Source organism: Panthera uncia, assembly GCF_023721935.1.
Source record: "Panthera uncia isolate 11264 chromosome B2 unlocalized genomic scaffold, Puncia_PCG_1.0 HiC_scaffold_24, whole genome shotgun sequence".
In the NCBI taxonomy this organism is placed as follows: Eukaryota; Metazoa; Chordata; class Mammalia; order Carnivora; family Felidae; genus Panthera; species Panthera uncia.
Window position 1 is genome coordinate 99,734,164 of NW_026057580.1, and position 24,342 is coordinate 99,758,505.

At 35.6% G+C, this 24,342-nt stretch overlaps 1 protein-coding gene across 4 annotated transcripts in view; it reads right to left on the reverse strand.

Annotated features, from left to right (window-relative positions):
- Positions 1-24,342, reverse strand: part of SHPRH (SNF2 histone linker PHD RING helicase) — a 95,150-nt gene that overhangs the window by 35,770 nt on the left and 35,038 nt on the right. For all 4 annotated transcript variants that reach the window (XM_049654485.1, XM_049654484.1, XM_049654486.1 and 1 more), the window contains 8 exons: positions 15,221-15,309; positions 13,054-13,146; positions 10,610-10,717; positions 8,948-9,090; positions 5,507-5,680; positions 4,970-5,032; positions 3,537-3,762; positions 1,335-1,478 (listed from right to left, as the gene is read on the reverse strand). In XM_049654485.1, coding sequence (XP_049510442.1) covers positions 1,335-1,478; positions 3,537-3,762; positions 4,970-5,032; positions 5,507-5,680; positions 8,948-9,090; positions 10,610-10,717; positions 13,054-13,146; positions 15,221-15,309 — 1,040 coding nt within the window. The remainder of the gene's footprint in view (positions 1-1,334; positions 1,479-3,536; positions 3,763-4,969; positions 5,033-5,506; positions 5,681-8,947; positions 9,091-10,609; positions 10,718-13,053; positions 13,147-15,220; positions 15,310-24,342) is intronic.

Genomic DNA, 24,342 nt, shown 5'->3' on the forward strand with positions numbered 1-24,342 from the left:
AAACAACTTCTTTACTGTCTCTTAGAAAGATTTTATTCTATTAAACATGCACAATTCTTCCTCAATAATTTAAGGGTGTCCTATTTAAGCAAATCCATTGACATATGAAAACTCAAATTTGCAAAAACGGATACTAGATATTTCAAAAGGGAATCTCTCTCTCTATATATGTTGCTCTACAAAAGACAAACTTCAATAAATACGAAGTTTCCCCATAAACTTGAAGTTGGATAAAAATCAACCCAAATTCTATTTATGTACCATTTTTCAGTAATACCCATGAGATAAAGAAAAACTAAGTAATTTGCTGCTTTGGTCAGAGCGATTTTATGAAACCCAGGCAGCCTCTCCCTGCACACACACACACTCATATCCCCACCGCCACCCCGTCCTTCTTTTGCCCAGTAGAAAATAACAGACAGAAGATTATAAAAATAAGAGGAATTTGGTTACACAGGAAAAAATTACAATTCATGGTTTAAAGGCTGACACAGAAAAAAATGAGTATTTCTAAGTTTAACTAAAGTATAGTCTCCAAGCTTTAGAAAAGTAAAAAGATTTAAAAGATAAAACACATACAAGGAATAAAATTATAAAGGAAATTATATTTTAAATATGGGAGAGAAAAGGTTGGAAGAGTCATTTTTTATTCCTGGGATATAAAGAGAGATTTATTAGAAGATACGTTATTACTATCTGTTCATCATTAACAAAGGAAAACTGCAAAAAGAGGTTTTTTTTAAATGTTCATTTATTTTTGAGAAAGCGCATATGCATGTGCTCATGCCTGCACACATGTGAGCAGGGGAGGGGCAGAGAGACAGGGAGACCGAAGATCTGAAGCGGGTTCTGTGCTAACAGCAGAAAGTCTGATGGTGGCTTGAACTCACGAACCATGATATCAAGACTTAAGCTGAAGCTGCACGCTTAACTGACTGAACCACCCAGGTGCCCCGCAAAAGAAAAGTTTTTGATTGTTCTTACAGAAGCTTTTTCTATTTCTGAAAAAACTGAGGCAAGGACACAGGTCTAAAAACTGACTGAGACCACCTTAAGATTCTGACATACAGAAGGTGCTCAAAAAAAACACAAATATGCGATCTGGAGAGAAACAAACCAAAATAGTAAATTCTACGCATATGTTAGATAGGATATTTCTCTCCTTGTCTATTTTAACCTACAAAACCAATCACTTTTATATGGTTTAAACTAAGAGCAGAGATTAAACACATTCTTAAAGAAGAGATCACTGCCTTGACTCTCTCTTCTATGGGCCTTGGATTTTTGTGACACTTATTGGCTGTGCTCTTTTCTGTGATTTACTTGCAAATTACCTCATGTGGTTCAATGATATGAAGAACAGGTGGGTTGGGCTTTGGCTCCCTAGGATGACGCACTCTCAGTCGTTCTGTAGCCATTGCAAGTTCATCAATAGCAGATACACGATTCCTTAGAGCCATCCAATATTCATGAAGCAACTGAAAGAAAACAAGAAGACAGTGGTATTTAATGCACATAATTAAGATTGGTTAAAACCACCGAAAAGTGCCATGATCAAAAGTCTTCAGTGAAGTCTAAGACATACACATTTTTTCGTTAAATTGTGTCTAAGACACAAGCAATTTTGGGGCCATTTTTAAAGATGAGGACATATGACGGAATAACCTCCATAGGCCACAGAATAATATGGTGTCTTTAGAATCTTAGAAACAGAACACCCAAAGATACCTTGGTGGCACCATAGATCTTCGTAGGTCATTGTAAGCCTGGTGGAATCTTTATTTTTTTAAGAAATATTTTCATTATAAACTATTTCACATTTTCAAAATCATATATTATATATGTATATACATACATATGTGTGTGTGTGTGTGTGTGTATGTACATATATATATATATATACGTATATGTATATGTATATATATGTGTATATATATATATATATGAGATAATGAGACTACTAAAATACACAACTGAGTACTCAACATCCAATTTAAGAAAGAGCAATACCAATGCCTTGGCGAGCCTCTGTGCTCCTCCCCAACTGTATCACTCTTCCCTCACATATTCTTCCCTCATCCCTACAGTGGACTAACCACTGTTCTGAACTGGACTCCCTCTTCTGTACTTTTCACTGGAGCTATGCTAATCTACGCATTCTTAATAATTTGGTTATACATTTTTCTCAAATTTATGGAAATGTATCAGTGTAAAATCTTTCATATGCTTTCTTCACTAACATTATGCTTTGAGGTAGACCCCAACTGACGTGCATAACAGTAGCTTATTAATTTGCATTGCTGTACGAGAGTTCAGTCTGCAGTGTTACAGAGAAAAAATTCACAAGGATCTGAGAAAACAGACACAGGAGGTCATCAAAACAAGCGCAGAGGAAAAATGCAGGGGCAACTGGATACTGTACAGAGTACTGTCTTCTTCCAATCACTTGCTGTAATTAACTATGTTAATGTGCTTTTGCATTTAGAATAGTAATGTGAGAAGAAACAATTTACTATGAATCAATGATTTCAACTATAAAGGTATTATCCCCCAATTTATCAAATATATGAAATGATACTACAGACCACATATTTTCTCTTTCTGGATAGAAATTATTATCTTGCTTTAAAAGTCAAGACCTTCAGATTTTTAAAGAAATATATAAAAGGAATTATAATATTATAAATAAAACTGTTCTTTCATTTCCTCACAGATTTCACCTTCAAAGCAGGATAATGGATAACAAATCCAAATATAAAGAATAATTCAAAATCAATGAATTTTGGAATCTCATTTCAAGCAAAGTTGTAATATGATAAAATTATCAAAATATAAACATAAAGGGTCACTTTCTACTTTATCAACTGCAATGGTTTCCAGTGGTGTAGGGTGAGAAATATTTACTGTGTTCTTCAATCTTCAAAATTATTGGTGTTTGGTTATTACTCACAGAGCAAAAGCAAAACAAAACAGCAAAAACAAACAAAACTCTACTTTCACAGAATTGCAGTGTAAGATCAAGCTAAGAAGAATGAAACACTTTCACAGCTAAATTAAAAGGCTTCATATCAATTTCATTAAAAAAAATTTTTTTTTTTTTAACGTTTATTTATTTTTGAGACAGAGAGAGACAGAGCATGAACAGGGGAGAGGCAGAGAGAGAGGCAGACACAGAATCTGAAATAGGCTCCAGGCTCTGAGCTGCCAGCACAGAGCCTGACGCGGGGCTCGAACTCACGGACCGTGAGATCATGACCTGAGCCGAAGTCGGATGCTTAACCGACCGAGCTACCCAGGCGCCCCTCAATTTCATTTTAATAATGACTTTCTTTTAGTAATTTAATATATAGAAGTTCCTTATTTGTTCAGTACTATTGTATTTATTATTCTTCATAACAACCATTACATTTTAGGGAAAGAGAAATTATGATACCTCAAGTCTCTAAAGCAGATTTTTAAAAACTGAAGAGAGAAAAATAGTAATAATATAAAGAAGAAAAATTCTTAATATTGGAAAAAATATTAAAATACTATACCTTATATTCCTTTTTCCATGCTTCAAAAAGATCCATTGAAGTACTTCCTTCATCAATGAATTCAACATCAAATCTATGTGATTTTGCAAATGATAGCAATGCTTTCATAGATCGCTCTGTCTCACTTACTGCCCACAAACCCCGGCTGGTGGTGGGTATTCGATCATCCACCAGTCCTTCTTCATCTTCTATCATCTCCTCAAATATTGCAGTCTGGCCTTTGACTCTGAAAACAAACGAGAACAAAACAACAGTAACTACTGTCAGTGGGTAACAAGCATGGTAAAAGTCCTAGTGGCAGAGCCAATCGAGTAGCAAGGTCAGTAACTTTTCATCAATAACTTTCAATATCATGTCTACAAGATCATGCCTTCAAGTCTTTGGAAAACTGCAGCAATTCTGAAAACGCTGGAGGCATAATAATAAATTTGTCCAGTGTCTTGACCAGCAGTCTGACATCATAAAAAATGGCTATAAAGTTCAGGCTAAAATCTAGCTATGAGAATTACCATAATATAAAACACAAACTACCACCACCACCAACCATGGAAAAACAAACACAACAAAATGATAAGATGATCTCAAGGTACACTGTTGATCTGTTTATTTAAGGTGACCAGAACTTAGCCTTTTCTCAATTTCTGTTTGTAAAATAGGAATAATTTTGCTATACCATAGCTATTATGATTCACTGGGTACCTTAATCCTTGACACAGGATGAAAACTTCAAATTTGTGTTGGAGAAAGTATATTGAAAACTAACCTTTTATAGAACTCCTACCATGTACTATGCTAAGCAATTATGTGCATTTTAAAATTTAATATTCATAAACAACTCAATGAGGTAAGTGTTGTTTTTATTATCATTTCATGAATGAGGATACTGAGGCTTAGAGAGGTAATCCGCCCACAATAGTGGGGAGGGATCTGAGTTACAATGTGTTGGACTTGAGAATCTGTCACTCCTCTAAACTGTCCCTCCATTACACATTATTAGATGACATGAGTATTTGGAAATAACTTTTTAAAAAAAAAATTTTTTTTTTTAACGTTTATTTTTGAGACAGAGAGAGACAGAGCATGAACAGGGGAGGGGCAGAGAGAGAGGGAGACACAGAATCTGAAACAGGCTCCAGGCTCTGAGCTGTCAGCACAGAGCCCGACGCGGGGCTCGAACTCACAGACCGTGAGATCATGACCTGAGCCGAAGTCGGACGCTTAACCGACCAAGCCACCCAGGCGCCCCTGGAAATAACTTTTATGTAAGTAAAACTGAGCATGTTAAATGATCACATGCCAAAGTTCACTGAATTGATGTAATTAAAGAAAAAAAAAAAACACAGGAAGGTTCCATGAGGAAAACACAGTCTTATAAATCGAAACACCAAGTCTTATAATGGTTTCACTTTCCTGATGGTAATCAGAGAACTCACGTGTGGGAAAACAGCTTTGATTCATACTCTGTGAACAATTCATCCGCCTTACAAAAGACACAACTGAAAAAGAAAAAAAATGATCAGAGAGATACTTGCAAACATAACAACAAGGTAATTTCTAAAAGAGGCTTATTAGTATTTTATATTTCACTTTTTCTTTACAACAAATAGGCCATTTAAGAAAAAAAATTACAGAAGCGCCTGGGTGCCCTAGTCGGTTAAGAGTCCGACTTAGCTCAGGTCATGATCTCGCAGTCGAGCTTCAGATTCTGTGTCTCCCTCTCTCTCTGCCTGCGCCCCCCTCCGCCCACCCCGTCTCTCTCTCAAAAATAAACGTTAAAAAATATTACATAGTTTTCAGTATGTGATTCTTGAGAATTTTTTAAAAAGTACATTAATAATACATCTCTTTCCACTTTTGTCTGAGTTTAAATGAAGAAACTTTTATTAGATGAGCCACTGTTCCTTCTCTCAGAAGAACGCTAGCATAATGGAGTGATGCCATTTCACTGCATGACCTCTCCTGTCACCTACCAGTTGAGAGGAAGTCTGGTTGGTCGGAGGTGGCAGATTGTTGCTGATTCAATAACATTACGAGATGGAGGTCCCTCCAGGTTTTTTACAGCCTCTCTTACTAGCTTCTGGAATTTATTCAGCTCTTCCATTTGTGTTGTAAGTAAGAACTGAAGACCTCTGCAGTCATGGAACCTGATTCACATCACCAGCATCACCACACAAGGCAAACAAAGAACAATGGGTCAATTTCCTCAAATTCACAAAATGATCATCAAGTAAAGTGTCAAAGAAATTGTGCAACATTCTACGTAGCCTACCTTGAGTGAATTTACTTTAGTAGTATGTTCAATCTACTAGGAGACAAGGTATAACAACATTGGGTTATTTACTGTAAAAGATACCAAAATTCCGATAGTCCCTGTCCTCAGGACCTAAAACAGAGTCTGCAAAATCTGTCTCTGGCTCAGGTGTCTTTGAAAGACCAAGATTGCCACATTTTTTTCTTTTTTAATGCTGATTTACTACAAATGTCCCTCCTGAAATTCTTGTTTTATATATGGAGAGGGAATTATAGGATGAAAAATAAAGAGAAAAATTGAAAAGAAGAAAAACCGCCAAGAGTTCTATTCCTTGCTACAAAGAGTTTACAAATACGTACACACATATATATGTGATATGTGTATATATGTATGTTATCACATATATTTATATTATTTACATATATATACATTTTATTAAGCATTCACTATATGATGTCAGGCACTTTGCCAAGCTCTTTCCCTATATAATCTCAACAGATACTATTGTGCTCATGTTATGGATGAAGCCTAATGAATCAAAATGATTTAATTAAAGTTAAAAGTTATCATGTAGCAGTTAGGAGTTAAACCCAAACACAATGCTCTTAACTGTTTTTAATAAACTGAGTAAAATGTGCTAAGGAAAGAAATGTATGGGTGTGTATGAATGGGTTTATGAAACAAGAAAGAAAGCCTAGAATAATAAATCAGAAAATGAAAATACAAATGGGATTTGTTGGCTTAAGAGTATATCCTTCTCCTTCCTAAAATGCCATAGACACTTTTCTCCAAATTGTTCAAAAGAGTCCACTCTCCTTTCTGAAGGCTTCCTCAGTATTTTACAACACTAATCAATATTTCTTTCTGTCCATGAAGTTTATTGAGAATATCATTCATATTAGTCCTTTGTCATCTTCAAGTTTTTACACATAATCATATTTCTCAAATTGTTCACGGGTTGGTCTTCTCATTAAGATAATATTTAGAAGATAGAATTAGATCGTATCTTTAAAAAATATGTAATACTGGGGCGCCTGGGTGGCTCAGTTGGTTAAGAGTCAGACTTCAGCTCAGGTCATGATCTCAGAGTTTGTGAGTTTGAGCCTCGCATCAAGCTGTGTACTGACAGCTCAGAGCCTGGAGCCTGCTTTGGATGCTGTGTCTCCCTCTCTCTCTGTCCCTCCCCCACTCACACTCTGTCTCACAAAAATGAATGTTAAAAACAAAATTAAAAAAAATTTTTAAAAAATATGTAATAGACACAGAACAGGTGCTCAATAATTTCTAAAAGAATTTGCACAGGGATACAAGAACACAATTAGGTTAGGTATCAGTATTCACAAATTATGCGACTAGGGACTAAAAAATGATCACAGATCAGCATTTAACAGTGTTAGCAATATTCTCTCTCGTAAATCCTTTAAGTTAAAAAGAACACATAATAATAACATTATACTAAATGGTATGCACTGTTTTAAGTATGCAAGCACCTTGCAGATATTAATTTACTAATCCTCACGATTATGCTGTGTGGTTTTATAGATGAGGAAACTAAGGCACAAAGAGCTTAAATAACTTTCCCAAGGTCACAGAGCTAGTACGTGGGGGAGTTGGGATATGAACACAGGCACCCTGACTCAAGAATCCACCTGTGCTCTTAATCACTAAAATTTTCCTTTCCTAAGAAGTGTTAAGAAACAAACATGGATAATTTGGCTTCTGAGACTCTGATCTCACTGAAAAACACAGCAGCAGTGCTAAAATAATCTTTGAATGTATATTTAATATAGAAAATATTAACTTACCTAGAGGTAATGTAAGTTATACATTTAAAAATTTTTTAATTTTATTTCCAGTATAGTTAGCATACAGTATAAGTTACACATTTGGAAGTGTTTTCTTACTTTCTATTGACATCTAATGTTTCTGAGAAAAATGTGTAATAAATGGTATGTTTTACATTACCTATAGGTCCCATTACAGCCCTGGGACCTACTTTTAACAGGACTATGTTCACATATACAAGAATTTGCAACTTTTAAATAGTTTCTATGTGATTTAAGAAAAAAACCTTCAAAATAATTTTAATATTTTCTTATCAGCTAATTCCACAACGCTGGCAGAACACATTAGCATACAGCTCTAAAACTGGATAAAATGAATCACGACTTAAATGACAACTTATCCTGGAATGGTGACTCTTGGGTTTAAGAGAGAAAAATGAAGTGCACTAAAGAGTATAATGTCCTGCATATATCTCAGAAACGAAGCCTTCAAGTTCTGTATGGTGAAAAGGAGGATGACTATACCTCTGAATTAGTAATGGCACGTGGAAAATGTAGTAGACATTTGGAAGGGCTTTTAAAAGAGTAAAAGAAAACACTTTAAAATGTTTTAAAGATATTCTTATGCTGAAAACTAACACTAATCCCAAGGCTGACCTTATACTGGGATATGATCTGAGAAGCAATAAAAGATCCTCTCTCTTTCCCCTCCCTAGAATCAACAGTCCTGCCACAACATCTCAATTCCTCACATTAGAATGACATTCCTTTGGGTTAAACCACTGAATTATTTTTGAAAAAAAAAAAAAAAAATAATAACTTTGGTCTTTGGAAAGAATTATTCACCATTTCTACATCAAGAGCAATAATCCAACTTACCTACAAAGACTCTGAAGAATGGTGAGCGTTGATGAGAAGAGAGAAAGATGGGGGAGACCGCAGGAAACTCTAGAACACAAAACCTGGGCCCCTCTGGTGCTATGATGGTTATTAGTCTCTGGGGCTGAGTTACACAGTGGAAGCATGAATGCCTTACCTCAATTCTCCAAAACAAAGTCTATTTCAAGACTTTGCTTAGAGTTGGCTTTGGGTGTGTCCAATGAAGATACAAAGAATATACTTTAAGTATATTAAAAAAAAAAAAAAAAGCACTAAAAGGGGAATATTTTAAGATGACTCATATATAGAAAACAGGTTTCCTTTTTCAGACTTATATCTAACGTTTTAGTTTGAAATCTACTCTTAACAATATGTAAAATCCAGATGTTCGTAACCACAGTATGTTCTGATATTTAATTGCACCTCTTAACATCAAATGATCTGAATATTTGGGGTCACTACTCATAAAGTTATTCTATTCTGTACTATTTCCTTACTTCTCTGACATAGAAAGCTTCCCAGTTTGTTGCTTGTAGTGGCTGGTTATTTCATTTCGCACTCGCTGAACAAGTTCCTCGTCAATAGAGAATTCTATTGCTCTGTGGATCACATTCAGCCACCAAGGAGAATTTGAATAAATCTGTAAAAAAGACAACAGCTGATCGGTTCATGTTTTTTCAGTACTATGTTTTTGTTTTTTAAAAATTTTTTTTAACGTTTATTTATTTTGGAAAGGCAGAGACAGAGCACTAGTGGGGGAGGGGCAGAGAGCGAGAGCAAGAGAGACACAGAATCTGAAGCAGGCTCCAGGCTCTGAGCTGTTAGCAAAGAGCCTGATGTGGGGCTTGCACCCACAAACCGTGAGATCATGACCTGAACCCAAGTCGGACGCTTAACCGACTGAGTCACCCAGGCGTCCCATTACTCACTATGTTTCTATCACTGGGAAAGGTGCTGTGAAAAAAATCAAAGGAAACAATAGCATGCTACTTTCCAAGGAATTATAAGGAAATATATATAGACTGTATACTCTATATATAATGGGTGTGTACTACCTTTGCATACATAAAGAGAATACCCACCTGTTTCCTGACTACTGTGGATAAATGAGAACTTACTGTATATATACTTGTGTAACAAAGTTGTGCTAACAAAATACATTATCAAAATGAAAACTCAGCATTCACTGTATATATTTGAAAAGGTGGCAGGTCTCTTTCTCAGCATAATAAAGACATCCTGCTAATCCTCAACCAACTGAACTAGATTCTACTCCATAATACTCCGATAACTGGCAAAATTATATGCCTGAATACTAAATAATTAATGCACTAGGAAGAATAAAATGTGGAGTAACTGGTTAGAATAAAAAAGACTGTGTGTTCTGTGTAGACTCCTCTTCAGGTTTGCTACTGATTTCATAAAAAAATTTAGGGGCGCCTGGGTGGCGCAGTCGGTTAAGCGTCCGACTTCAGCCAGGTCACGATCTCGCGGTCCGTGAGTTCGAGCCCCGCGTCAGGCTCTGGGCTGATGGCTCGGAGCCTGGAGCCTGTTTCCGATTCTGTGTCTCCCTCTCTCTCTGCCCCTCCCCCGTTCACGCTCTGTCTCTCTCTGTCCCAAAAATAAATTAAAAAAAAAAAAAAATTTAGAAATGACAAGTGGCACGTGTTCCATAAGAAAAATACCCATGTTTCTAATGTTCTGACATCTTAAAAGAAAAGATTTTGTAAATATACACACTAAGATCAGAAGGAGGTGAGGCAAGTCTTTACTTTCTTCAAAAGACAACTTGTTATCTCACCAGATAAGAGAAAACCCATCAGAGCTTAAAAAAAAAATGAAAGAGAACAACTTCCAAATGGATGATTTATCTACGCATCTGCTCCCATCCGAGTACTAACCAGGCCGGACCCTGCTTAGCTTCCGAGATCAGACGAGATCGGGCGCGTTCAGGGTGGTATGGCCGTAGACTCTACGCATCTACTCAATCAACAAACACTGCTAACAGCAAACATATGTTTATTATGGGATAGGCATCATCCTAGGTGCTAAGAATTCCAAGATGAATAAGAAAGTTCAAGTTCTTCTCCAAAGCAAGACACAACCCGAAACGCTCCCGGAGACAAGCACAGGTAAGGGGAGGCCTTCTGGGGACGCACCTTTCTCTGGAGCTCCCGGACGGTCTGCTGCACCGGCTGCACAGCCTGCTGTGCTTCTGCAACTTCCGTGTTACACTTGCTCATGTAATGCTCTCGCAGCTGTTTGGCCTGTGTTGAATCAGGAAACAAATATAAACTTTCATTCCAGGCCTAGAAAAGAATTCAGTATAATGCTGCAAGAACAACGTGGTTATTTTATATATGTAAAGTTACTTAACACAGTTTAAGCACAAAACTTCCAAGTATGCTGTCAAGGACATAAAAACCATGCTAGTAATTCCTAGGATATATATGAAAGAGATCACATCTACCTGTAAGTCACAAAATTTAAGAAATCCCAAGGTCTGCTTCCCAAATTTCTATCTAAGTTTTTAACCAGAAAAAAAAAGCGGGGGGGGGGGGGGAATGGGAAGAACAGTAGTAGTTCAAAATGAGACAAAACAACATTTTAGAATTTGTCTGACTTACTTATTCCAATTTCTTGGAATTACTTCAGCTTAGAAATAACACTTGAGAATATACAGTAACATAGGCGTTATGGACTAAACTGTGTTCCCTCAAAAACCATACGGTGAAGCCTTAACCCCCAAATTGAAGACAGGGCCCTTTACGGAGGTAATTAAATTAGTAAATGCAGTTAAATGAGATCATAAAGGTAGAGTCCTAATCCAATATGACTAGTGTCCTTAAGAAAAAAGAAGAAAAAAAGGAGAGACATCACGGATGCAAGCACACACAGGACATGTCATGTGAGGACACAAATGAAGGCAGCCATCTGCAAGCTGAGGAGAGGGGCCTCAGGAGAAACCACTGCTGCTGACGCTTTGGTCTTGGACTCACAGCCTCCACAAGGGTGAGAAATAAATTCTTCTTGTTTAAGCCACCTAGCCTGTGGTATTTTGTTAAGGCAGCCCTAGCTGACTAATACAAAAGGATTTACAAATTCTTCCCCTTTCAACTTTCCCAGGTAAGAAGGATCACATTACTTGCAAGCAAAAGAAATACTGAAAAATTTTGCCCTTATTAATTCCCACTAGGAAACTTATACAGTTCTCTACTCTCTTCCATTTAACTGAAATATTTAACTGGTTCTTGAAACTACTTTATGAAAAAAGAGAGGGGATCAAAGGTGATATGGGATAGTGGGAGGAAAACCAGAAAGACTACTGAACAGGAAATCCAAACGTTTCCACTTAGAAGTGGGTTGAGCCATGTGAAGTTGTCAACACTAGACCTTTGGACTTACAAAGATGGCAATTTCATGAGGTTCCACTGAACAGATACATGTCTTTGGATTAGCCACTTCCCTGGGCTTCTGTTATTTCATTTGCAAGAGCTGGAGGTTGAAGTAGATAATTTCTTGGATCTGTGGTTTCACATTCTATAGGAGTCAGGCAAAACTGATACTATGGTCTCCTTGGAAATATATCTATACAGTGCGATACGCTTTTCTTCTTCCTTCTCTCATGATGCATTTTTCTTGTTCCTGTCACAACCTTCCAATTAATTTCTGTTAAAATTCCTTGGCTATAATTATTTGATCATCACAGCTATCTACCAACAGACTCGACGGCCTCCCAGAGCTTCCTGTCGCTGAAGGCATTTAAGCAAAGAATTCCTGATGTATGTAAGGTGAGACGCCTACACAGGGAAGAAGATTTCACTCCAAAATCTCCAACACTTAGATTTGCCATCTAACATCAAGAAAGGCCTGTACACACTTCTACAATCTCACTTTGTATTTTAATTCAAATAAAAAAGGTCCCACTTACAGGTTCAATTCATTTCAAAAGTATCTACTACTCTTTTGATTTTAGCTTTGCTGTCTCTGACTTTTAAAAAGGTAAAAATCCATGGGGCCACTAGCATATCAGGCTCATTAACAATTTACAGTGAAATAATCTGTACCATTCTTTCCAATGAAGCAAGACTCACTACAGAAGTAACTTCTTTGAGAGCACACAAGAAACACCACCGAAATATTGAATTTATTTATGCCTAGGTAATACACAGAAAGGTGGAGGAAGTGCAAAGCTTTTTATTTTTACTAAACCACATCTTTTGCAGATCTGTCACGAGATCAACAACGTCTTCCTTCCTTTCCTTCCTTCTTCCCTTTTGCTTTCCATGTGCTGCTGGCTACCAGCAACCTTATCTACAAAAGCAGTTACCATATAACTGCAAGTGGATTACAAGAGAAACAACATAATACGGAGTACTGCAACTGTCTACCATCCAAAATCTCTATGCAATTCTCTACCAACCGAGGCAAAATTTGGAACATAAAAGCAGCAGAAAAAAAATATCATTACTTTTATTTAGATGTGGTATGCCCTAGAAAATGTTAATGAGATGGATTATTAACATTACATGAGATGGATAAATGTTGAGATGGATAAAGTCTGAAAAAAATTCTTTTATAGACTGAATAAAAAATTAATTACCTCTTCTTCAAGTCTGCCATCTCGTAAGGTAGGAGGTATTCCTGGATGCTTGGCTACCAACAATTCCATCAAGTTATGGGTAGCATGAAGTCTCTACAAACACACAAAAGGCAGTAATTTTGAGAGCCAATGCAGTGGACTCTAAAGGGCGAATCCACTATTAATACAGCATATAGATTACTAACACATTAAGATCAGATCACTGAAAACTTGATTCCTCTAACACAATTTGAGCACCAACTTCCTCAGAGAAAACCAAAATCAGTTTCATAGTAAAGGTCTTAGTTCATAATGGCATAAATTTTCTTCATTTAAAAATATGCAGTCTTATGAAATATACCTATGCATTTAGCAGGATGTCTGATACAGGTACATGTCTTCTATTATACGTGCATATGTCTACATATGGAACTACATATGATTATGCCAAGTAAGTCCAGTAAAGTAGAAAGGCTGACTGCGCAGACTTGACTCCTCTTCTGGGAAATGAGTCTGCATGAACCTACCAATTATATTATGATATTATCATAATGAAATACATAGGAAAACACAGCTGTGACCTAGATCTGTTGAACTGAAGGGCTGGAAAGGGGAGAAGCTGGAGGTAAAGACTATTGGAAGAAGGAGAAAACTGTATCTTTTATCTCTGTATTCAGTATAAACCAGGCTTCTCACTATGATACTGAGTTTGCAGCTGGTTAAAGGCTCCCCCTGGAGTCAAGCAAGGGCTGTGAGAAGAAATAAAGTGAAAGTAATTTCTATCTGTTAACTTGACTCTTTACTTGGGAAGACAGCTAAGGGCTAAAGAATTATCAGAAAGAGTCCTGGTAACATCTGACTTGGTGCCAGTGATTCGAGACTATAAAGGTTTATTGTGTCTGGCTACAGATTACAGGCCATGGTAGAGATCTTTGTAGAGTTCATCTCTGAAGAGTCACTTCAAATGTCTTAGGTCTTTTCAGCATGGCCACATGAATAATACAATCAGCAACACTATCCGATTTAGTAGTAACAACAAACCTGTAAATAACATTACGGAAACAAAGTGGTAGCAACTCAGCTCCTCTTCTCTGTGTGTGTCTGTGGAAGAGGACTTCTACTGCTTCCTGAACAAGGTGGAGGAGTGGACTGGGAAGAATACCTCTTTCCACCCCCTTCCACATTTTATCCCAAGGGAGCAGAGTGGCTAATCTGACTGAATAGAGCAAAACATTCAGTGGGCCACGGTTTCCCAGTAGATGGGATTATTAAGACCAAAAGGAAGAAACAGGCTGACTGATTACTCTTCACTCTTGAACCATCAGGCACACTGGACTTAACTGTCTTCTTGCCCACTTTTCTACTTTTATTTCCTTTATTCAGGAGCATGTTCTCTTTGTACTTCTTCCTTCTTCCACGAGGCAAACACGTTTGCTTCTGACCCAAGGTCTGAATTCTATAATCCTTATCCATACAGAAGGCTTGTATTTAATTTTCTCCTCTTTCCCCCCAAACTCTTCCTAATACTGAGGCACATGTGAACATGTGGGTCCCAAGGTCTAGATTCTGAATGATAAAGAAGTCCCATTAGGGACTCAAATCTAAACTTACTAAGACTAATAAAAGTAGTCCTTATTTACCATTTAGCTAGAGAGCCTTGTCTATATGACCCACTGGACAGAAATAAGAAAGGGAAGAGATTCAAAATTTAAATAAATGTTGAAATTCAAATATTCAACTCTTCCTAAAAAACCTCTAAAAATTAAATCAGAAGATCAGTGGGAAGGTTTTATTACTAAGTTCCACTGCTTAGTTTACAGCATTTTTCTTCTTTCAGTCAAAACTATGCCACTGTGTTAACATTTATATGCAAAAGTGATAAACCTCACCCCGTTCTTTTAAGCACAAATACTTTAACCTGTTTTTCTAATGTTGGTTAGATTTATCTAGTCAGCCTTGTGCCAATAATGGCCTGAACATACGGAACAGTAGTGATTTTCAAACTTTCATCTATCTACAAATCACCTTGAGTGCTTATTGTTGAAAGCACTGAATCCAAAACTTCATCCTCAGAGATTATGGCTCAGTCCATCCATTTTGTTACCCTTTATCTTCTTAAATATTCCGAAAAATTATTTTGTAAAAAACAAATGGATGATATACTTGAAATTGTTTAGTTTTTACTCACTTGGAGTGAATCGGTTTTGAGCTTTCCTTTGTGTTCCTCAGATGAACGCAACACTTCTCTGTACAGTTCTGCTGCCACGGCATACTCACCTGATGAATTAAGGTGATTTAAAGCACAAGAAAGTCATCTATTTCGCTCCCAATGTGATCTGGTTATCTAGTATCTGAAAAGATCTACTATAAAAATGTAACAATGATTAAAACTCACTACTTTTTAAAGAAAAGAAACTTCACTTAATATGAACATCCCAATAAAAAAGCTGACGATAGCTGCTCTTGTTCACTCCATTGCAGAGAACACCAATCAGAAATATTTATGTTTTAAAATTATACTGAAAAACAAACTAAATTAACTTTCAATTTAGACAAATGATTTTCCTCTTACTAAAGTTAAAGGGTGCCAATTAGTAGTCATTTTGATGTTTGAAATTAAGGATAAATTTATAAATATTCAAAACACTATGATCAACCTGCACATAATTCTCAGATAAATCATATATTCTTCTTAATAGGTATTGTTCTTCTTGGTGGCCAAATGATTTGCAATGAAAAACCACATTTCCAAAACTTAGGGATTCTTTCCATTTCTGGTCACATGAATCTCAATCAGTCTGAAATTAATGATTTTTTAAATTATTATTCATAAGTAGCAACTCACTCAAATAAAGTAACTTAAAAGTATCAAGTAAAGTACAGGCCCATAGGTCATATCTAACCCTCTGCATTTTTGTAGGGTATCGGAACTCAGTCATGCTCATTTGTTTATGTACAGTCTGTAGCAGCATAGCAGCGTTTGCATTACAACAGTAGAGCTGAGAGGTTGCAACAGACCTTCTGGCTCAAAGCCTAAAAGATTTTTTTTTACTAAATTTTTTTTAATGTTTATTTATGTTTCAGAGACAGAGAGGGACAGAGAATGAGCATGGGAGGGACACAGAGAGAGGGAGACACAGAATCCAAAGCAGGCTCCAGGCTTTAAACTGTCAGCACAGAGCCTGATGCGGGACTTGAACCCAAGAACCGTGAGATCATGACTTGAGCCGAAGTCGGACGCTCAACTGACTGAGCCACCCAGGCGTCCCTAGCCTAAAATATTTATTATCTGGTTCTTTCAGTAAAAATTTTCTGACGCTTCAATAAAAGGAGACAGGAAACATTTTAAATGGCTTGAATAATAGAACTTATCCTATTTGCTGCCTGAGGAAAACCTCAAAACTGATTATTGAGACATAAAATAAAAATCTAACAGGAAAATCACAAGATACAAAAAAAAAGAAGAGGATTTTGCTTTTGTTTGCTGAGAAAACTTTTTTCATAATCATCACATACATTCTTTTCTTTTCACTGCAAACTAGTTTTATTAATATCATGGATTTAGGACTTTGTTCACAGCCACAGTAAGATATTTATATATATATATATATAAATTATTATATATAAATACTATATTTACATTATATTTCATATTATATTTATATTATATATATATACAAATTATGTTGGTTCTCTTTTTGTTAAATCTGATTATATACATAAATATATATACTTATTATGATAAAATATTCCTAACATAAAACTTACCATATCAACCATTTTTAAGTATGCAGTTTAGTGGCATTAGGTACATTCACATTGTTGTGCAAGACATTTGCTTTTATACCATTGCTTTATACTTAGTTCTACAAGCTACCAAATACAAAGTTTTCTAAAGCATACATTTCACAGTATTTTACAGTCAATTTCTATTGACTTTGATAAAGGAGAATATTATTTTTGCAAAATTACTATCACATTATAATGTAGGAGTAACACTCAATTATCTTCACACAAGAAGCTCTCTCTTTTTAGTTTTGAAGATTCTTGTGAAGCTTTTCAAAAGACTGCAAAAGATTCTATTAGTATTTATACTATTATTTATAAAGAATAATTCACTTAATTCTTTCTTAATTACTATACTTTTTAAAGGTGGCTAGCCTATAATACAAGCAGTTGAATTTTAACTATTCACTATAATACTTTTTAAAATGTTCATTTAAAAAATATATGCTTTCGGGCGCTTGAGTGGCTCAGTCATTAAGTGTCTGCTCTTGGTCAGCTCGGGTCATGATCTCATGGTTCATGAGTTCAAGCCCCACAATGGGCTCTGTGCTGGCAGTGCGGAGCCTGGTTGGGATTCTCTCTCTCCCTCTCTCTGCCTCTCTCCTGCTCTCTCTGTCTCAAAATAAATAAACTTAAAAAAAAAAAATGCTTTCTAGGAAAGACCCAAAAATATGCACGTTCAAGAAGTTATACAAGTTTAAACCAAATTTAGAAATACCCATTCTTTGCCACTTGATGGCACTAACTTTTCTAAGTAAACTAAATAGTACTGAATTTGATACTTGCCAAGCTAATTTTCTCCAAAAAATATGTCCAGAAAACATACTGTACAAAGTTGGAATAACACGTTTTTAATAGCACGATCAGTGAGGGCCTTAGAATATGCACTGTATATCATACATATTTGTATATAATATAAGCAAATCCCTCAAATTTGCACTTAATTTCAGATTTCTTTTAGAAGTCAGATCTCCACTGTCTGATTTCTATATTGGAAAATATTAAATCTCTAAGTCAAATATGTAATGTTACCTCCAAAAATGGTTAATATACTACTATTAAGCAACGGAAACTACAAGTAGTAAATGTAATTACTAATTACAATTAAATTAAGAATGGACATAACCTTTATTAATGCACTTTCTGATAGGAATTTCTCTTCATCAACCAAGTTTTCATGCACAGAAAGACAAAGAACTCTAATGGGAATGCAGTCGAAGCTTTTTGAAAAGAGCAGTAAGACACCTCCCGTTAGGCCTCAGCTTGGTATTTTGCCTCACAGCCCACTGCACACTGAGCCTTCCAGAATGCTACATATAAGTGCTTAGAAACAATCAGATGAATCATTCCTTTTACAATCCTCTACCACACATAACTTCATAGCAGGGAAAAGAAGGTAATAAATCTGAAAAGGAAACTAGAAAAGAGGCCAAGGGAAGAAATCCATTCACTCTCTGAGCTTGAGTCATAAAAAAATAGAATAAAATGATGATTGCAGTTTTAGAATCAAGATGGGAAAACGAAATTTATTTCTATTATTGTGATAATCTGCAAGTAATATATTAGTGACTTTAGAAATCTTTGATGAAGAGCTTCAACTTACTGTAGATAGCATAATATTGAGGTTTAAAATGTCCATTTGATAAACAAGAAGACATAGTATAATAAAAAATTAATTTTTAGTCAAAAGATTCAGGGCAAATTCTCTGTCGTTTATTAGCCATAATCTTGAGAAACCACCTAAGCCTTCTGAATACCAGTTTTCTTATGTGAAATGGGAATAATACTTTAATCATTGGGCAATAATGAGGATAAAACAATATATACTTAAAGATGTTAGGTATAATACAAAATGCTTATAGAAAGTGATCATTTCTCAGATATGATGCTAGATTTTAAAGACTTGAAAATATTTTATTTTATTTATTTATTTATTTATTTTTTAAATTTTTTTAACGTTTATTTATTTTTGGGACAGAGAGAGACAGAGCATGAATGGGGGAGGGGCAGAGAGAGAGGGAGACACAGAATCCGAAGCAGGCTCCAGGCTCTGAGCCATCAGCCCAGAGCCCGACGCGGGGCTTGAACTCACGAACGGCGAGATCATGACCTGAGCTGAAGTCGGACGCTCAACCGACTGAGCCACCCAGGCGCCCCAAGACTTGAAAATATTTTAAATAGTACATTGATTATTCACATATCTCTAAGAAGAGGCCTATGTATTTATGTGACACTCAAGTATTCTGTAGATTTTAGTCACAATTATCCCACTCAAATAATTTGGGACTGTGACAGAATATTATTAGGTAGGACACATAATTTCCCAATTTTTGCCTAATTACTTCTAAGCTGAAATAAAGGAAAGTTAAATTTTTTGAAAAAAATTTTTTTCTATTAAAAAGTCGTATGGTGACAGATGGTAGCTACACTTGTGATGGTCACAGCATAACATATAGAGCCATCCTATTACTATGTTATACACCTGAAACTAGTGTAACATCATGCTTCAACTATGGTTCAATTAAAAAGAACAAAATAAAACAAAAACGCTGCCTGATACTCTTTCACTACACATTTTAAAGGACTGATCGTTTTAAGATTTTAGATCGATTCCGGAAAACTATAATCACAAGCACACTTAGTAATTGAGAGGGCAACGACAATAATGGTGATGATTAATAATTTGAGAAAATCCAGATTTGCAAACACTGCTAGCTAAATTAAGTATTTCTCAGGCAATGTCCTTGAGAGAAGATTTGTACATAAAGTTGCATGTAGTATATTTGTACAATTTTTAAGAAATATGTAATAATGTCTTTTTTCTGTTATTAGTTATTGATAATAAAAATCTGCATATGAACAGGTTGAGAAGCGGTAAGAATCTGAGGTTACTTCATATTACCATGGTTACTAACACCACTCTTCATTTATGTTTCTATCGAGTTTCCAATGTACATCAACACTTCACATTAAGAATAATAATACTTCAAGGGGGGCTAAGTGAGTGGTACTACCTGTATTTTATCGATAAGGAAACTGAGATCCATAAACTTTGCACAATATACCTAAGTTCAGAGTGCAAAAACTATAGCAAGTAAGAAGGCCCATCTTTTTCACAGTTCTTGTCTAGAGCTACTTCTACTCATCCTCTGTGAGTCTTCTGAACTTTACGCAAGTATTCAGGACAAGGGACACTTTCTAGTGCTGGTTCTGTTATGCTGAAAAACTAATAACCAAAGACAGACCACTCAGTTCAAAGAGGCTTAGAACATTTCCTTGTATTAGACAGAAACAAATTTCTCTGGGCAACTAATTTCTTTAAGGTCTTATTAGGTAAACAAGAAAAATAGTAAATTCTCTCCATGACTGTGTACTCAAAGAGACTAACTGATTAGCAATCTTTGTGGGAAGGTCAAAAGAATTGGAATTTATTCCAATATGCCTTTTTAGTTCTAACAGTGAAGAGCTATATACATGACTTTTGTGAGGAAGGTAGAAATAAAGAAGCATTTACATATCTTCAATTATAAAAGTGCTTAAAACTGTACCTGACCATTATGAAATACTTGTATGATTTTAAGAACTATATTCTACTTAGTTTTGGAGAGAATAAAATCAAATGATCTAAACCAAAGCTATAAGAGAGGTTTTAAAGGTAGTTTTGTAAAAAGGCACATTTACATCAGTAATTTTCTCATTACTTACAAGAAAGCTCTTAAACGTCATGGTATAAAAGCTATAAAACTATGCAATCTTATATTACAAATACAGTAACAGATTAATAACAATAGACTCTGTTGAACAGAATATTCAGTGATTCACTACAGGTGCAAAAAAATAACACTTTAGTTTAGATAGCCAGAAAAATTACCATAAAAATTTAGAATAAATTTCTCAAAGAATGAATGCTTCCAACAATAGAGGCACTGTGCTTAGTGCAAGTTTAGTATAAAAGCTGAGGTCATGGAAATGAGGCTAGTGAGTAACTGAAATAGAACGCTGATTTTACAATTTTATATTCTCAAGAGCACTGTATGAATGAGAATTCCACTTGTTTCTACATCCTTGCCAACATGTGATCTGTTTAATTTAAGCCATCTTAATAAAGGCATATAAGGGTGTTCTTGTGGTTTGAATGTGCATGTACCTAATGACTAATGATGATGAATATCTACCTTTTCCTATGTTTTATTTGGCATCTCTATATATTCACTGAAGTCTCTGTTCAAACACTTTGTCTATTTGCATTGGGCTGCTTTCTATTATTGGTTTTTAAGAGTTCTTTTCATATTCAGAATAGAAGTCCTTTCTCAGATATGTGATTTGCAAATATTTTCTCTATTCAATGCCTTATCTTTTCTTTCTTTCTTTTTCTTTCTTTTTTTTAATCTTTATTTTGATTTATTTTTGAGAGAGAGACAGCAAGCACGGGGAAGGGGCAAACAGAGGGACAGGGACAGATGATCCGAAGCAGATTCTATGCTGACAGCAAAGAGCCCAATGTGGGGCTCTAAATCAGGAACTGAATCATGAGATCATGACATGAGCCAAAGTCGGTTGCTTAACCAACTGGGCTACCCAGGAGCCCCTATCTTTTTATTTTCTTAAGAATGCCTTTTGTGGGGTGCCTGGGTGGCTCTGTCCATTAAGTGTCCAACTTTGGCTAAGGTCATGATCTCATGGTTCGTGGGTTCGAGCCCCGTGTCAGGCTCTGTGCTGACAGTCAGAGCCTGCAACCTACTTCAGATTCTGTCTCTGGCTCTCTCTGTCTCTAAAATAAACAAACATTAAAAAAAAATTTTTATAAAAAAAAAATGCATTTTGAGGAGTTGAGTTTATTAATTTTGATGAAGATAAATATATCAATGTTTTCTTTTATGGATTGTACTTTTGGTGTTTACCAATCTATCAATCTTTACCTAATCCCAAGTCATAATTTTTTTATCCTTTGTGTTTTTCTCTAAGTTTTATAGTTTGAATTTTTAATTTCTTTCATATCTTCTGTATTATGAACTGTTTATACAATGCAACGTTAAAGTTTTATTTTTTGAGTATGGATATCTAATTGTTCCAGCACTATTTACTGAAAATATTAACTTTTCTCCACTGAAATACCTTTGCATCTTTGTGGAAAAATCAAATGAACATAAATAAGTGGGACTATTTCTGGACTCTATTCTGGTCCATTGGTCTACTTGCCTATCTTTATGCCTATGTCACACTGTCTTGATTATTGTAGTTTTAAAATATGTCTTGACTCAGGTAGCATAAATCTTCAAACTTTTTTCTTTTCTCAAGTTGTTCTGGCTAGGTGAATTTCAGAATCATCCTGTCACCTGCTATAAAATAGCCTGTTAAAATTTTGACTGGAAAATTCTGATTGCATTAACTATGTATCAATTTAGGATGAATTAGCCTTAACAATAAAGAGTTTTCTGATCCACAAACATGGTATAATTAGGTGTTCTTTAATTTCTCTCAGCAATGTTTGTAATTTTCAGTGTTTTCGTGACTTTTGTAAACATCTTACACATCTCTTTTCAAGCTGATGCTTAAGTATCTCATATTTTTTTGATACTACTATGAACAGTATCATCGTAATTTCTAATTATTCATTCCTAGCATATAGGAATAAAATCAGTTTTTATATACTAATCTTGTATAATGCAACTTTGCAGAACTCACTTATTAGTTCTAGTAATTTTCCTACATGGATAATCATATTAGCAAATAAAGACAGTTTGATTTACTTTTCCTATTCAAACTGGTAACTTTTATTTCTTTTGTCTTGCAGCACTGGAGAGAATTCAGGTAATGTGTTGAACAGAAATGGTGATGGGACATTCTTGACTTGTTCATGATCTTAGAAAACATTCAGTTTTCAACCTTTAAGTATAACATTAGTTATAGATTTTTTCAGAGATGTCTTTTAACAAAGTGAGAAAGTTATCTTTGATTTCTAGGTTGCAGAAAGTTTTTTCAGGAATGGATGTTGCATTTTATCAAATTCTTTCCTACATTTATTGAGAGGCTCACAAAGTTTTTCCTTCTCCGTTAATTTCGTGAATCATGTTAATTTTTTTAAGTTTTATTTTTAATTTTTAAAATTTTACATCCAAATTAATTAGCATATAGTGAAACAATGATTTCAGGAGATTCCTTAATGCCCCTTACCCATTGAGCCCATCCCCCTCCCACAATCCCTCCAGTAACCCTCAGTTTGTTCTCCATGTTTATGAGTCTCTTCTGTTTTGTCCCCCTCCCTGTTTTTATTTTTGTCTCCCTTCCCTTATGTTCATCTGTTTTGTATCTTAAAGTCCTCATATGAGTGAAGTCATATGATTTTTGTCTTTCTCTAATTTCACTTAGCGGAATACCCTCCAGTTCTATCCATGTAGTTGCAAATGGCAAGATTTCATTCCTTTTGATTGCTGAGTAATACTCCATTGTATAGATATGCCACATCTTCTTTATCCATTCATCCATGGATGGACATTTGGGCTCCTTCCATACTTTGGCTATTATTGATAGTGCTGCAATAAACATGGGGGTGCATGTGTCCCTACGAAACAGCACACCTGTATCCCATGGATAAATGTCTAGTAGTGCAATTGCTGGGTCGTAGGGTAGTTCTATTTTTAGATTTTTGAGGAACCTCCATACTGTTTTCCAGAGTGGCTGCACCAGCTTGCATTGCCACCAACAATGCAAAAGAGATCCTCTTTCTCCGCATCCTCGCCAACATCTGTTGTTGCCTGAGTTGTTAATGTTAGCCATTCTGACAGGTATAAGGTGGTATCTCATTGTGGATTTGATTTGTATTTCCCTGATGACGAGTGGTGTTGAGCATTTTTTCATGTGTCAGTTGGCCATCTGGATGTCTTCCTTGGAGAAGTGTCTATTCATGTCTTTTGCCCATTTGTTCACTGGATTATTTGTTTTTTGGGTGTTGAGTTTGATAAGTTCTTTATAGATTTTAGATACTAACCCTTTATCTGATATGTCATTTGCAAATATCTTTTCCCATTCTGTCGGTTGCCTTTTAGTTTTGCTAATTGTTTCCTTTGCTGTGCAGAAGCTTATTTTGATGAGGTCCCAGTAGTTCATTTTTGCTTTTGTTTCCCTTGCTTACGGAGACGTGTTGAGTAAGAAGTTGCTGTGGCCAAGATCAAAGAGGTTTTTGCCTGCTTTCTCAAGGATTTTGATGGCTTTCTGTCTTACACTGAGGTCTTTCATCCATTTTGAGGTTTTTTTTGTGTGTCTGGTGTAAGAAAGTGGTCCAGGTTCATTCTTCTGTATGTTGCTGTCCAGTTTTCCCAGCATCACTTGCTGAAGAGACTGTCTTTATTCCACTGGATATTCTTTCCTGCTTTGTCAAAGATTAGTTGGCCATACGTTTGTGGGTCCATTTCTAGTTTTCTATTCTGTTCCATTGATCTGAGTGTCTGTTCTTGTGCCAGTATCATACTGTCTTGATGATTACAGCTTTGTAGTATAGCCTGAAGTCTGGGATTGTGATGCCTC